This window comes from Lepisma saccharinum, chromosome 19 (assembly GCF_977018435.1).
Source record: "Lepisma saccharinum chromosome 19, izLepSacc3.1, whole genome shotgun sequence".
NCBI classification, from domain to species: Eukaryota; Metazoa; Arthropoda; class Insecta; order Zygentoma; family Lepismatidae; genus Lepisma; species Lepisma saccharinum.
The window spans coordinates 42,417,209-42,431,915 of NC_139247.1; the positions used below are offsets into that span (position 1 = coordinate 42,417,209).

Below are 14,707 nucleotides of genomic sequence, written 5' to 3' on the forward strand. Positions count from 1 at the left end.
CCATGTTACCTCCCCCAACATGAGTCCTCATCAGTTTTCCGCTTGGGAAACAACACCATTAGCTACTGTGGGAATCTTATCTGTTCCACAATTGTAGCTCTTAACCCCAAGGTTTGTTTTGTCATAGTTCCTATGAATATTAGTTCTTGTGTAATTTGATTTGCGAGAGTATGTATTCTCTTTATCTGCACTAGAAGCTTGTTCCACAGCCACTTGAGCTACTTTAGCTTTAAAGTTTCGATTTTTTACACCATATTCTGAATTGCTCATCCTAAGTGGGATGTCTCTAAGCGATTCAAAATTCTCTATGGCTTGCAATGCTCTTTGCAATGTCTCAACATTATTTACCACAAAGTGCTCTCTGATCTTAAATGGCAAAAGCGTAGCCACTTGTGCAATCAAGTGTGCTTCCTCCGCATGAGGCTGGATGGATTTGAGCAATTTATAATTCTTGTTTACAAATTTCTGTAAGTTACCATGTGCAGCTCTAGAAAATTGAGTATTCAGTATCCGAGTCAATGTGACACTCTTCCACCTAGAATTCTCATAGTGAGACAGAAAGGCCTTTTTAAAATCATGGTAAGTATTGAAGGAAGATTTATTCTGAGTGTACCAACTTTTTGCACAGTCTTTGAGTAACTTAGGTATATATTGCATGTAATCCTTTTCCTTGATATTGTAAATATCCATCATTTCCTCAACTTTCTCCAAAAATTCCGCATACTGTCCATCGAGATTCCATCAAACTGTGGAAACTTGCACAATTCTTGTGGCTTTATGAAAGATTGTCGGTGCGGTAAAGAGTTGTCATATTGAGTACTAGTCGCAAAAGTTGCACTTTGAGAAGGACCATTTACATCACTCTTATTTATGTACTTATTATGATGCAAACAAGAATCACCTTTTACATAATCTTGGCGATGACCAGCTGGTGTTCCTCTACGGACATTAGTAGAATCAAATAACTTTTCTTCTGAGCCAGATGACTCAGTTTCAGTATTAGTGGCTTTATCACATACCTTAGATACATGCCTGCGCACTACATCCTCATCAACACAACTATCAGAACTATTCACTACTGTAGGAACTTTTGCACGTTTTCTCTTTGTAAGAGTTCTTCTGCCAGCTGATTCTAACCTACACTGACTAATGGGTGACAACACTTCTTTTACCAATGTTAAAACTTCTAGCTTTACACCCATTATTTGTTCCTGCAGAACCTGGTCCTGAGCGAGATCATTATTCACTAATTTGCAATCACTTGTCACAAGTCCTTGCATGGTTTGAATAAGTTCATTAGGCATATTTCCTGCTGAACCATCCTCTTCATTATGAAGCACTTTGTACTGAAATTGATCAGAATTCATCTCTTGATTAGGTTGAATTTGTGGAGAAGAAGCACCATCACACACTGAAGGTTTAGGTAAACTTGAAAGAGAGGACAAAGTATTTGCTAAATGCTGTTTAGTTTCACACCATTCCTTTTGCATGTGTCTCATATCAACATGCAGTTGCTCTGCCAAATCTGCATGTGCTTCTTGTACAGCACCAACCTGCTTACCCAAATTTTCCATCTTTTGTTCCACAACACAGGATACTGCAGAAATATCAGTATCCACTTTCATGGATAATGCTTTTATATGAGATTCCACTTTCTCTGTTCTTATCAAACACTCCTTCTTATATTGAGCAAGATCAATTCTAAGTTCTTTTAATTGAGCATCAGAAGATTGCTGAAGAGTTGTCAGCCCAGATTTAAGCACCATCTGGCTAGCATTCAGCTCTATTAATTGAGCATCAGTCTTTTCCTGATTAGCTTTGAGATCCTCCTGATTAGCTTTGAGCTCTGTTTGGCCATCCTTGATAGCATTGAGAGCAGCCATAACATCTACCAAGCAGAAATCACCCTTTGGATCTGACATATTTAAAGGTAAAAACACCTAACCTCAGAAACCAGAACAAGAAGGAAAACAATACAAAGATTATTATAAGCTTGAACCTTTTCAACTAATCACCTGACGTCTCATAATCTTAAATATATATAACGACTTTGTCAGTATAACTCAAACTCAGCATCAGCACAATAGGCAGCTACGGTGCTACATTGAAAAGGAAATTTAAATTTACATACACAGACAACTTTACAACTATTATATTGACAAAAATAAAAAAAAACTAGAAACAACAAAAATCACAATAGCATCAAATCATGCATGTGTTCACAAGAACATTTATAAGATACCAATGCTATACATAAAAAAATATATCTTTGTTATCTCCTTCCAGGATAAAGTAAGTCTTTGTATCTACAATTCTGAGATTCAGTTTTCGAAATTCATCATCTGATCAAATCACCTCCAAACGTAGAACATATAAGTGTCACTCTATGCGACCTTCCTCAAAGCAGTCATTGGAGAAACTGTAACTTTTACAAGCCTGCCCGTTAAGGAAGATGAAAACAGATACCTATTCACTGCTTCCAATTCAACATGGCATCTCTTATGCATATCAGTGTAATTCCACAACTTTCGAATCTTTATATGATTATATCATATTCAAAGTTCATTCGAGTCATAAAAGGCTTCTATATAACTTAAACATCCAAGTTATTATAACATTGCCCAGTTTAATGCTTTAAAAGCAACAATTATTGTACAAATATATCACCATTCCATATTGCTCAATCTGTACTTATCTTTTTTCCATCCAGAGATCCATCTAAAGTCACAGACAACTAGTATTAGAGCAACTAGTTCAAGCCAGATTTTTTAGTATGAGTTATCTTCAATTGTTTTTGTTTTATATTTTTGTCCATAACTGCTTAACAGCTTGAATGTATGTGTAGTAAATGTACATATTTGCTCTGTTACAGCTTTTTTACTATGTATATCACAATATACTTATCTAATGATTACAATTACCATTTTTTGAATGTTGATACAAAATACCAAGTATGACATCATATTATACATTGAACAATTTTAAAGAGTTGACCTTTGTATATAAACCTTGATGCCAATGCAAATGTACATAATTTCAATAAATTTAATTATAAATTTGAATGTATCATATCTTTCTTGTCTGAAAGAACACATATGATTTAAAATATTTGTTTTTCATTTTGTCAGTCAAAAATAACTGTTATGAATATGAATTCAGAATATTTCACAATTTGATAATTTTGTCATGATATACAAATTGGCTTTTTTTTAAACATCATATTTAATGGAATAGGTTTAAGTAGTAATTTCAGACATTTAATTGTATTATTTGAATAAAATTTTGAGCAACGAAATGACTAAATTATTATAAATATTGCACAAATGTGGAACTTTGGACTTAGCCTAACTATTTTCAAATGTAGTTATGACAATGTATTATTTTTATTGTCATACTGGTAGTGGTTTAAGTTATTGTTAAATATGTACAATGTTTTACCTGTATTAACATCAACATCTGTAAGTATGCTATTCAGATGAATAATTAACAAACCACTTAGTTTAGATAGCATAGACTATATATATAGAGAGAGGATGCTGGTGTTGGCAGGTCCATAATAGCCTGTTTTTTGAACCCAAATAAGTTCATTGGCATCTTTATTTATTGCAAGACATGCTCTGTGATTGGGCATTGATTGCCACTTATCAAATCGCAATGACCCCATGGTAGAGTATGTATGCCACATGATAAAACACATCTCTTATCGTCATGTGGGTCCAGAGCAACCTTTCTTACAATATGGTGGTCAACAAGTTAAACACACTCTGGATTCTGCATTCTGATGTTCTGATTGTGCTACATGATTTGAGACAATCTTCGTAATCTTCAGATCTGAGCTCTTTGTCTACAGTTACTCTACCAACGCCCTTGGCTTTTTTAGTAACAGCACCACTGGATGTTTCAAAGCTGTACATCTTGGCCCTTAACCCAGCAAATGCTACAATAACATCGCCAAGTGTCTCGTCTTTTAACTTGCCAGGCACCTTTTTGTTGTGGGGTTGAATATTCAAATGGCCAGGCAATTCGCTAGTATCAAAATAGTTAAGCAATGCAGGCTGTGCTATATCTTTATAAACATCATCTTTCTGAATATCAAGGATAAAGCTATCCGTGTCCATATACATCAGTCTTATATGATCACCATAAAAAGGCTTCAGCACATCATAATAAAGCTCCATCATGTGTAATTTGGCCAATTCTAATATTACAGCCCCTACATAAATAGGCTTATCAAACTTGATCTTTGTTTTATTCATGTTAAAAAGCGCCAGATTATCGTCATAAATTCTTCTGTAATTGAAGTTGGGCTTTGCTACCAATGTTTTGTTTTGGCTGGAGCCAGTAACCAACTTGACATTAGTATGCTTTCTGACATTTTCTATGGTCTTACCATACACCGAATTGACCATCAATTTGAACAAGGTCTTATCAAATTGGGTTACTGCACGTGTTCGAAGCTCGGTGTTTGTATCAATGTATTGCTTCAACCACCTTGAGTGCTTGAACCTCAAGACTTTGCCAACCTTGGTCACTTGAACACCATGACGCATCAGGAACTGGAGGTTCTTGTAGTATATGCCATAACCCTGTTTTGGCTCTAGTCATATCATCAGCTTCTTCTGTTTAAAGCCAGGCGGACACTGGAACTCAGCAATTGGCAGCAGATCAGAAAACTGGCTGTGCAAATTATGTATCAGGAATTGCCAGATCGACCTCTAAGAACAGGCCATAGTCACTGTCATCAAAGTCTTGAAGATCCTCAATGTTAAAATCTTCGACCCACTCAAGCCCTGCATATGGCAGTTTATCCATCATGGCATAACCGTACAGGCTGTTGGCATCCACATAAAATATATAGTTTTATGGTTGTGCAGAATCATAATCGGGAACACACTTGTTGTTGGCTCTGGCATATCTTTGAGAACATTGTACTATGCCCCCTCGTATACATTGTTCGATGAACAGATACATGTCCTGGATCAGATCCAATTTTATTTTAGTGTTCAGAAACATTGCAGACCATGCTAGCCCTGGAGCACTGTAAAAATAGACTGGGTCAAGGTAATAATTTTGTATTGAGGAGCGTCACATCAAGTGCCAAATAGTATTTATGATAATCACGAAGATTCTGACAATTTAAGTTGGTCCACATCAACTGGGCATGGCGATAATCATCATCACTAATTCCTGATGCTCTGAGTTTGCTGTAGAACGCTTCTTGCGGTGGCAGAGCACACTCGTCAAATTTAGAAGAATCAGTAACATAATCATATGGATATACACCTTTATGCCTAAGCAATTTCAGGTCCAAATTTGGAAACGTGTCAGACGTAATTTTGAATTGGGCATCAGATAATTGACTGGCCAGAGTGGCAAGGCTAGCCGATAGAAATCTATATGAATCTAGAAATCTTAGGTATATGGGCCTGCCATTAACACTGATTATTTTGCTAATAGCTATATATTTTTCGTCATTTTCTGCTAAAATATTTAAATCCTGCTTGTCAAACCCCTCGTATCTGATCAGATGATGAAAATCATGATTAGATGCACCGTGGCAAAATATCGGGACAAATTTTGCTCTCTGGATCTTAATATTACAGCTACTACACAAAGCCTGTTTATATCAACCGTCCGTATGGCAATGATGACACACCTTGATATTTGTATCTGAAAATTCAGAATTGCATACCGGGCATTTTTCTGTACTGTTAAAATCTTCAATTTGATCCTCTGTTAAAGGTAGCATAGGTGTTGATTTTAATAATATATCATGTGCTATGCGACGGCACTCATTTTCTATTTTACGTGCAAATTCTTTAACAGCATCTTGCTCCATGTATAAGTATGGTTTACTAATAACACCATCCTGTACAACCACATAACAAAAACTAGAAGGTTCATGTAGCTGATACGCTGTACTTGATGATTCTTCAGGATCTGGGCTGCAGAATGCAAGCGGTTTGAGATTTGATTCAAAATCACAGACTATATACGCTGGGTGCCCCAACAAGGCTTCGAATTTTTTGAATTCAGCATTTTCGTTTGGTTTGGGCATAACCATATGAACAGGTTTATGGTTGCCACAGTATTTTAAATGTTCAACCAACTTGTTTTTAGCAATTTTGATATTCTCTTTATCAACACCATTTACTATTTTTTGACCATCAAACACAGTTAAACATCTTCGACACAACTTGTATATTCTATTGGATTTGCCTAGTTGTTTTCTGACTAAAGCCTGAAGATTGCGTATCAGAGTGTAATGGTAAGAACCGTCTCTATCAATTAAGAGCAGATCGATCGGGACAGCAGAGTCATCATCAAGGTTGCTGATTCTAAGAGGCTCTATTAAGCAATCGCCACGACTAGCAGAACAAATAAACACATTAATAGATAATGGCATACCATTGCTATCTTTGGCCCTTTTTTCGAATTTATCAATATTCTTGATAGACATCGGATATTCTAAGCTCTCCATAGCATCATCAAAATCATGTTCGTGCTGTTTATAATGACTTATTCCCTGTGGGTTATTTAAAACTGGAAACAAAGCAGCCAAAATACACCACAAAAAGCATTTCTGGTCGGTATTTTCTACGTTAACCACGGCTTTTCTGTTTTTGATATTGTCAGGTAAAGGCAGATATGTAGAACCTTGTAGAGGTCTGAATTCAGAAATGTTAACATAAAGCCTGTGTGGAGATCCACGAAGACTCCATCCTGATTCTTTAGCAACAAACTCAGAATGTTTGATAAGCAATTGGTCTATCAACCTGCTTAGTATTTTGTCTAAGTTTGTATTTGAGTATACGGGTACAGTTTCTGTTATGTGGGGGTGTGTAAATTTTGTACCGTGTGGTTTCTTATATTCAGTATACAATTTAAGAGATAGCTTATAAGAGCCATTTTGTGCATTTAGATTAGCTAGCATATCAGGATTTTTACTGTTTAAAAAATGCTTAATATCACATCTTGGCTCTGATATGAAACGGTAATCCCTTAGTTGACCGTTAAAACTACTACGAATAGGTGCATTGTGTGGTCGCTTTGCCGGTCTAGTATTATCGGATGTAACAAGCTTTCTTTTTAGACCAGATGTAGATGGCTGTGGGGGCAATGTTGATGCCTGTACAGAACAAGAGCCTTTATGTCTATTGAAGTATGCCTTGCAAAATTTTCTATGGCATTTTGGGCATATTTTAGTGGGCATTTTGCGTTTTTCAGGATCACAATTACGTTGGTACTTGGCCCAATTAGGGCTAGATATATTCTTATCACATTGATTACAATATTTCTGATTTGGCATTTTTGGTTTTGGTATTTATATATAATTTTTTGGGGCTCAAATCAAATACTATATACTTAATAAAAAATATCAGTTGGGTTCAGCAGTGTGCTTTGTATACTTAGTGTGTTACTATTTTTTGGTTTTGGTATTTATATATAATTTCTTGGGGCTCAAATCAAAAACTATATACTTAATAAAACTATACACTTTAAAAAAAAAACGCATGTGTCTGACAAATTATGATGGGTCGTAAAGTTAATAATCTATTACGTTGATCTATAGAAGCAATAATTTACTGCAAATGTGTGTCCGCACAGGCTTATCATGTAGCATTGATCTTCTGTGTACACGACAAGCTGGATGTGTCGACACTACACCATGTTAATAACCCTGTGGCCTTTCACATCTCAAATGAACTGAACAACTGTCGACACGCAACCTGCAGTATTAACCCTACCACACGACTTGAGTTTCTCAAGTACCAGGCACGTTTCAGAGTTACCCAGTCTTGAAATTACCTACTGTGCTTGCAAACGCTGATACTGAACTTCTTACAATGAATAATGCCAGCACATATTATCCCTCTATGACAAACTGGGATAGTATAAGTTAACACACATGCTTTGGATTGTAACAGATAAGCTGGATTGGTCAAATATCAGATTGATCTATACAAAAAAAAACATACACTTTATACAATGCTCTATGGAGGAATTGTATAAGAATTTAAAAATAAGTGATGATCATGCACTGGTCGTATATGCTGAAATGGAACAAAGAGTCACAGAGCAATTCTAGAAAGCCTCTGCATAAAGCATTGTCTTAGTACTAGATATACAAGTTGAGCCTGGTGCCCAATTAAAATATTTGGGTTAACATATTAATACTCTGAACTGACTGTCAAGTATTTAAGCACACTTTACAGAATATTACACTAAAGGCAATAAGCTCATATGAGCATCTTGGCTTAGTTTTAAGTGTAGCCAAAACAATGCTACGAGGGGCATATTTTTTACAATCCTATGGACAACAATCTGACAGATGCAGCTTTTTGTATTGTAGCCAAATCAATCTGAGGGGGGTCATACTTTTTACAGGCAATCCCCGAGGGCTTTTTACTAAAGTCTTGGATTAGACAGAGTAGCACACTGTAGGCAATAAGCTTATATAAGCATCTTGACCTAGTTTTAAGTGTAGCCAAACCAATCTGAGGGGGGTCATACTTTTTGTGTTCCAGTAATATCGTATTTTATACTACACATAATGTATTATGATTGGAAGGAGCCGCGGTGTTCTACTCGGTAGGGTGGGCATCTGACTGCCACGTGGGAGACCCAGGTTTAATTTCTGGGGTGGGTGATCTAGGGTCGGAATTTATCCAGTGTTGTCCCTGTACAAAGCAGGGAGGCTCACCAGCCTCAAATCAATGTATAGCTTGGGGGGGGGGGGGTAAAGGTGGCCAGAACATGGTGCTCACATCACCTTCAAAATGGCCAAGATTGATAATATGTGGGGCACCCCCACTTCCCCTAAATGTGCCTTTATGGCAGGGTGCTATATGCATGGGGAACTTTACCTTATCTTATTTAATAAAGAAAGAAAGAGTCCGGCCGACCTGCCCTCTCTGCGTAAATGCTCAAGACTGATACATAAAGAAATAGTATAAATAACTCTGTCAATCAACTTATATGTGAGAAAATTTGAAATAATATAAATCAAAGATGAGACTGATTAATTAGCTGATTGTAATTATTGGTCAATGCTAAGAAATATCACTTCAATAAACCACAGAAAACTCACTTCAATTTAATGTTTTATTTCTATTCATTACTGCAGATCATATAAGAACAATTTCTCTCCTTTTTGCTTCCTGAAATGTGTTATTCTTATCTTTTTTGACTTACTTGATCTTAGTTTTCTTTGCCTGAAACAAATTACAAATTATTATTAGAATATTTGCAAATTGAAATATTAATATACCAAGTTAGACTATGTTGTATAGTATGAGTATAGTAAAGGGGGGGATTCCCCTTTATTCCACATTCAAATGCCCCCTGACCAACACATTCACCAATTGAACAACCCGCGAAGGGCATTCCCAGGATCTTTTCCAGGGGAGGGGAAAAAAGGCATTACTCCCCCCCCAAACAGTTTGAAGTTCTTGTATTCCTGCAACAATCTTAAGTTTTACTTGTAACAATGCAAATTACTGTGACCAAAATGAAAATATATCTGCAAAATGCATAATTTTAGGGAATGTTCCCCCACCAGGTGTCTATGCCTTCTGATTTCACATTTGACTGTGAGACCAGTTCCTATTAACTAAAAATGAATTTAATCACTTGAAATATTGGAACATAACATGTGTTAAATCACTGTTCAAATTGTGTTAGAACACTTAACACACTGCTAGTTGCACACAATATTGCGGAAATGTGTTGACCTTGTTCACATCTGAAATTTTTATTAATGTCTAAAGTTATCAGGTCCTGACCACTGTGGTAGTGTGTCCCTTCATCATCATCTTTGTGATAGCCAAAAGTGGCAGAAATGCAAAGCACATTAAACTAAATCAGTCCATCACACATGCATATCATATCATTAGATTAGTGTATTTTTTTCTGGGGTTGTGGAAAAATGTATCCCATGCATGTATGTGTACATACCCTTTTGTTATGCTAGTAAATTATAATTATATATGTATATTTTAAAATTATCAAAGCAGCTATAATGTTTTGCATCATTGCTTCTATGCACATTATTTTATTCAAGTTACCCTGGGCCTGATCTCAGATAAGGTTAAGTGGTTTAATTCTCGGTAGAGGACTATTATTGTGTCATAATTCACTTTAAAATATCCAGAACGCAATATTCTTCATTAAACAAAAATGTTGCCAACAAAATATTCTGTCTTTTACCGTATTTACGCGTGTATAATGCACACCCTGGTTTTTGATAGGGAAAAGTGGCAATTATATCTTATACATAATGCGCAGTACAATCCAGGTTCAAGAAATGGCTTTCTTAGTTGTAGGTCATAAAGCTGTTGTTATGCCGATCAATAGCAAAGGACATCATACCTATTCATTGGGTCATTTGTTGTTATGTGAACCAAGATGAGAATATCCTCTTGTTTAAACAATAAGTCACCAACCCATGCCACCTCCCCCTCTCCCTCCACTGTGTTTAGCATCCGAAAGCTTTTACTCTTTAACCACCTTATTTATTTTATAATAGTAGAAAGAAAGCGAGATTACATTATGGATTTGCAGTGCTCAGGAAATTACTTTCTATTATTTCTTGCCCAACAAATACTGCTGATACGCATCCTATGTGACGTGGGGTGCAGCTCAAATTCCGCCAGAACAGCACTGCTTTTCTTGGTGTCACAGAACATTAATTACAAAGTGAAAAATTGTGGGACATGGCCTTTAAACTTTTATACGTGGTTTTGCTCATTTCCTCTTGACTTTTCTAAAAAAACTTCAAAATATATACTTTTTCCATGACTGACGTAACATTTACAGGAGGCACATTCAGGACCCTTAAACTAGCAGTTAGCAGCACAAGATTTCTTCCATTAAGGCATTTTAGCACTCCATGTGTGTCATATTATTTGGCCAGTAATACATTTTAATTATTATTTCCTTTCTCCTTATTTTTTTCTTTTATCCAAAGTACCATAAAAATCGGAACTTTCCTTCATTTTGTGATGAGCTTATTTAAACTGCATTGCCATATTCAGAAACTACAGAATTCAAGCTTCACAATGATATATAACATGATAGGGTTCCGTAAACATGAAAAATCAATGTCACAAAATCATGGAATGACCCTGTCCGGTTTCATGTTGGCTGTCCTTGCTAAATGTGTGTTTCATGGTGACTGCAGTGTAAAAGAAGTTTCATATTTAGACATTTACTTTTTTAAAAAGTAGAGCCTGGAAATATCCATAAAAATTATAAGAAAATGGCAGAATTTTGCACTGAATTATAAGATATACATATATATATCGGATCGGTGAAAAAAAGCGGTAATTTTACCAATATACTAATATGCCTATATTGGCTAATACCAATAGAGTACCGATTAATCTGTCCCATCCATACTATAATGCCGACAGCACCAAACCTAGTCTGTCTAACCTACTCACAGTATAAGCATTTAGGAGTGGCATGGAAAATGTCATTCTGCACAAACATTTGCAATAAATAATCAAAGAATATGTCCAGACATGAAGAGAATTTGATTAGTGCATAAAACTTCAATCTTGCATGTATCACAATGATATCAAAATTACAGTGAGAACTTGGGCCTAATGTAAAATTTACACAGTAGTATATATTTTATTTTATAATGGCATAAGTACCACTACCTTTGCATCACTTCCATTCAAAATTAAAATTTACCTTTTGTAACTCTCTCTGTAAGCACTTGTAAAATTCCTCCATATTCTCTTCCTTGGTGCGAATAGCATCTCCTGGAAGCGTCAGCTTGATTTTAGCGGATTTCTTTTCCTTTATGGGAGCTGGACTTGCATACTTGCTAGTAGTATAAGCCAATAATCTTTCCTCAAACAGTTTTCTACTTGCATTTAGTTCTTGCTGCTTTTCTACAAGGCTTGATCGCTCTTTCTGACAGCGTTCGCTTGCTCTGTCAAATTTTGTTTGCATTTCCTGAAATTTCAAAGCAATCTCTTTCTCGTCTGTACTTACTACTACGTTCCCTTCTTTGTCGTACACATCCCCAACGACATGCCTCTGGTTTTGTATTTGTTCTAGGTCACAGCGAATTTGATTCAATGAGACTTGCAGTTCGCTTCTAAACTGCGAGTGGGCGAGAAAATTACGGTACAACATTTCAATTTCGTTTGTCAATTTTTCCGTTGCATCATGCAATTCCTTTCCTTCAGCTGCTGCAAACTCGTTGAGAATTTCTTCCTTGGTTGGTACGTGCGGGGGCAGTTCAGGAACACCTTCAGATCCAACTGCAGGCAAATCGTGAGCAGTCGCTGACTCAAGGGTCTGCATGCTGGTTGTCGATTCCCCAATCAGCCTTGAAGGTGCGAGGGTAGGCTCCCCGCTAGGCGAGCTGAGTTGACCTGGAGGCGATCCCTCGGTATTATTGCTTGTTGTCGATTTGTCATTTTTCACCCCTTTCGATGTAGTTTTCTTACCCTTCAGGGCTTTCGTAATGTTCCCATCTGGGCCTTTTGTGGCTTTACTAGCTGGTCCAATGCCTATGCCTTTCCGATCTGTTTCTCCAACTTGACGCAGCCCTTGCTCCTTTAAGACGGTCTCTCTTCCGGTAATCTTCACACTCTCAGTGAACTTTTTCACCCGACCGATTTCCGGCACTATCGAAGGAACAGTGGGTTGTAGCTCCACAGGCTGGTCGCGATCCAACTCGTTGAACATATCTCGGAAGATCTTGAGGAGCAGTTTAGCCCGCTCACAACTCAAGACCTCCAGTTCGGATACTTGACCTTGTAAGTACATAGCAACAAGACGCTGTAGCTGTTGAAGTTCCACTTGTGACATTGCAGCATGAGAAACTTCTGGATGGTTTACAATAATATTAAATAATTCCAATTCCACCTTTAAATGTTTCACTTCATTCTGAAAAGTAAAAATTGATATACCTGAACAATATTTTTCAGTATTGAACAAGATGCTACTCAATACTTCCTATTAGACATATTCACAAGTTTCTATTACATTTGTACATAATTTTTGTGCATGATTTTGTCAGGTTTAGGCTACTTTATGCTTCCTTTATTCATATTCATTATGTCCAGTGAATTATATTAACGAATATTCTTCAAGTATCAACTTGCAAACAAGATTCTTCATAAATTACAGAAAAATTTAATGGTTGATACTGATACATTGTTGTGGACTCAGTCCTACAGGGTCTGTACGGAAAGTAATAAGACTGGCTCTGCAGTCACGTTCAGACGCATGTGAAGGGTAAACCGATGGTGGGGAAAGAAAGGGAAAGCTAAGCTTTTCAACAGTACCGCGTTCATTCTTCTATGAGCAGTCAGAGCGACAGGACAGCCGGCAAACATAACCTCTATGCAAGAGATGCATCACGGCAACAATGCAGAGAACGTTGGAGCAGTGTTACACTGTCAAGTTTTGTGCAAAGCTCGGTAAATCCGGATCCGAGACAATGGAAATGTTGAAGACAGCCTACGGCAACGATTGTATGTCCAGAGCGCAAGTATTTAATTGGCATAAAGCCTTTAAAAATGGAAGTAAAGAAGTGAAGGGGGAGCAGCGATCTGAGTGCCCTTTGACGACTAAAACTGAAGAAAATGTGGATCGTGTGCAGAAATTGTTGAACACTGGCCGACGCCCTAGTGTCCGTTTAATAGCAGATGAGTTGAGAATACCAAAAACGGAAGTTCATGAGATTGTGACTGAGAAATTGCAGATGCAAAATTGGTCTGCATCCATCCTGAGATCTCAACGACATGATCTTTCATCATGACAGTGCATCCTCGCACACTGTTTCGTTGTCATGGAGTTTCTGACTGCAAAAGGCACAGCAATGCTTCCACAGCCACCGTACAGCCCGGATCTCTCTCTGTGCAACATTTTTCTCTTCCCCAGGCTGAAGAGAGACTTGAAAGGACACCGATTTGCGACCGTAGATGACATTCAAGGTGCCGTGACACATACCTTGAACAGCAACCCGCAAAAGGAGTTTCAGCAGGCATACAAACAATGGCAAGATCGTTGGAAGCACTGTGTCACTGCTGAAGTGTCCTATTTTGAAGATTATTAATTGTATTCGGAAGTATTGTAAATAAAATTGGGTTTTCTAGAACCAGTCTTGTTACTTTCCAGACAGACCCTGTAGTTACAACAGAAAATGCTGTATGTATTGGAAGCCTACATATCAAGAGATTATTTATGAAAAATAACACTGGGCATATAGCCACCATTCATCTTTGAGAACATCTACTGTTCTTGGTTCACTATTGTAGACAGTATTCTTGAGGAAGCCCCAGAGGAAATAATCAGAAGGTTTGAGATCATTCATCATCATAAGGTTCTTGTGGAAATCTCATTTGCAAACTGATGCTTTTGGTGACTGTACAACAGAAAACTCAAAATGGCACTAGCTTCTAATTATATACATGTGAAAATCTCTACTTTAGCACTACAATAAAAAACCTATCCTTAAGCAAAAAGCATCATTCACAGCCAAAGAAAAGTGTGACACTTATTCATATCACAAACATGGTTGACATTAATTTCTTGAGTGAATATACCTAGATATAATAATTCTGTGAAGTTTGCAAGAAACAAAAATAATAATAATTTTACTTTCATATCAATTTCAGTGGCCCACTGATTCAACAACCTTACGTGAATGGCAACAGTGAGTTACTGAAATTGATAACTC

At 36.9% G+C, this 14,707-nt stretch overlaps 1 protein-coding gene across 2 annotated transcripts in view; it reads right to left on the minus strand.

The window, feature by feature from the left end:
• Positions 1 to 9,087: 9,087 nt before the first annotated feature.
• The window catches only part of LOC146002835 (kinesin-like protein KIF9), a 49,378-nt gene continuing 43,758 nt past the window's right edge, over positions 9,088 to 14,707 (minus strand). For both annotated transcript variants that reach the window (XM_083140805.1, XM_083140804.1), the window contains exons 8-9: positions 11,701 to 12,909; positions 9,088 to 9,215 (exon numbers count right to left, since the gene is read on the minus strand). In XM_083140805.1, the coding sequence (XP_082996931.1) occupies positions 9,192 to 9,215; positions 11,701 to 12,909 (1,233 nt within the window). In that variant the 3' untranslated portion in view covers positions 9,088 to 9,191. The remainder of the gene's footprint in view (positions 9,216 to 11,700; positions 12,910 to 14,707) is intronic.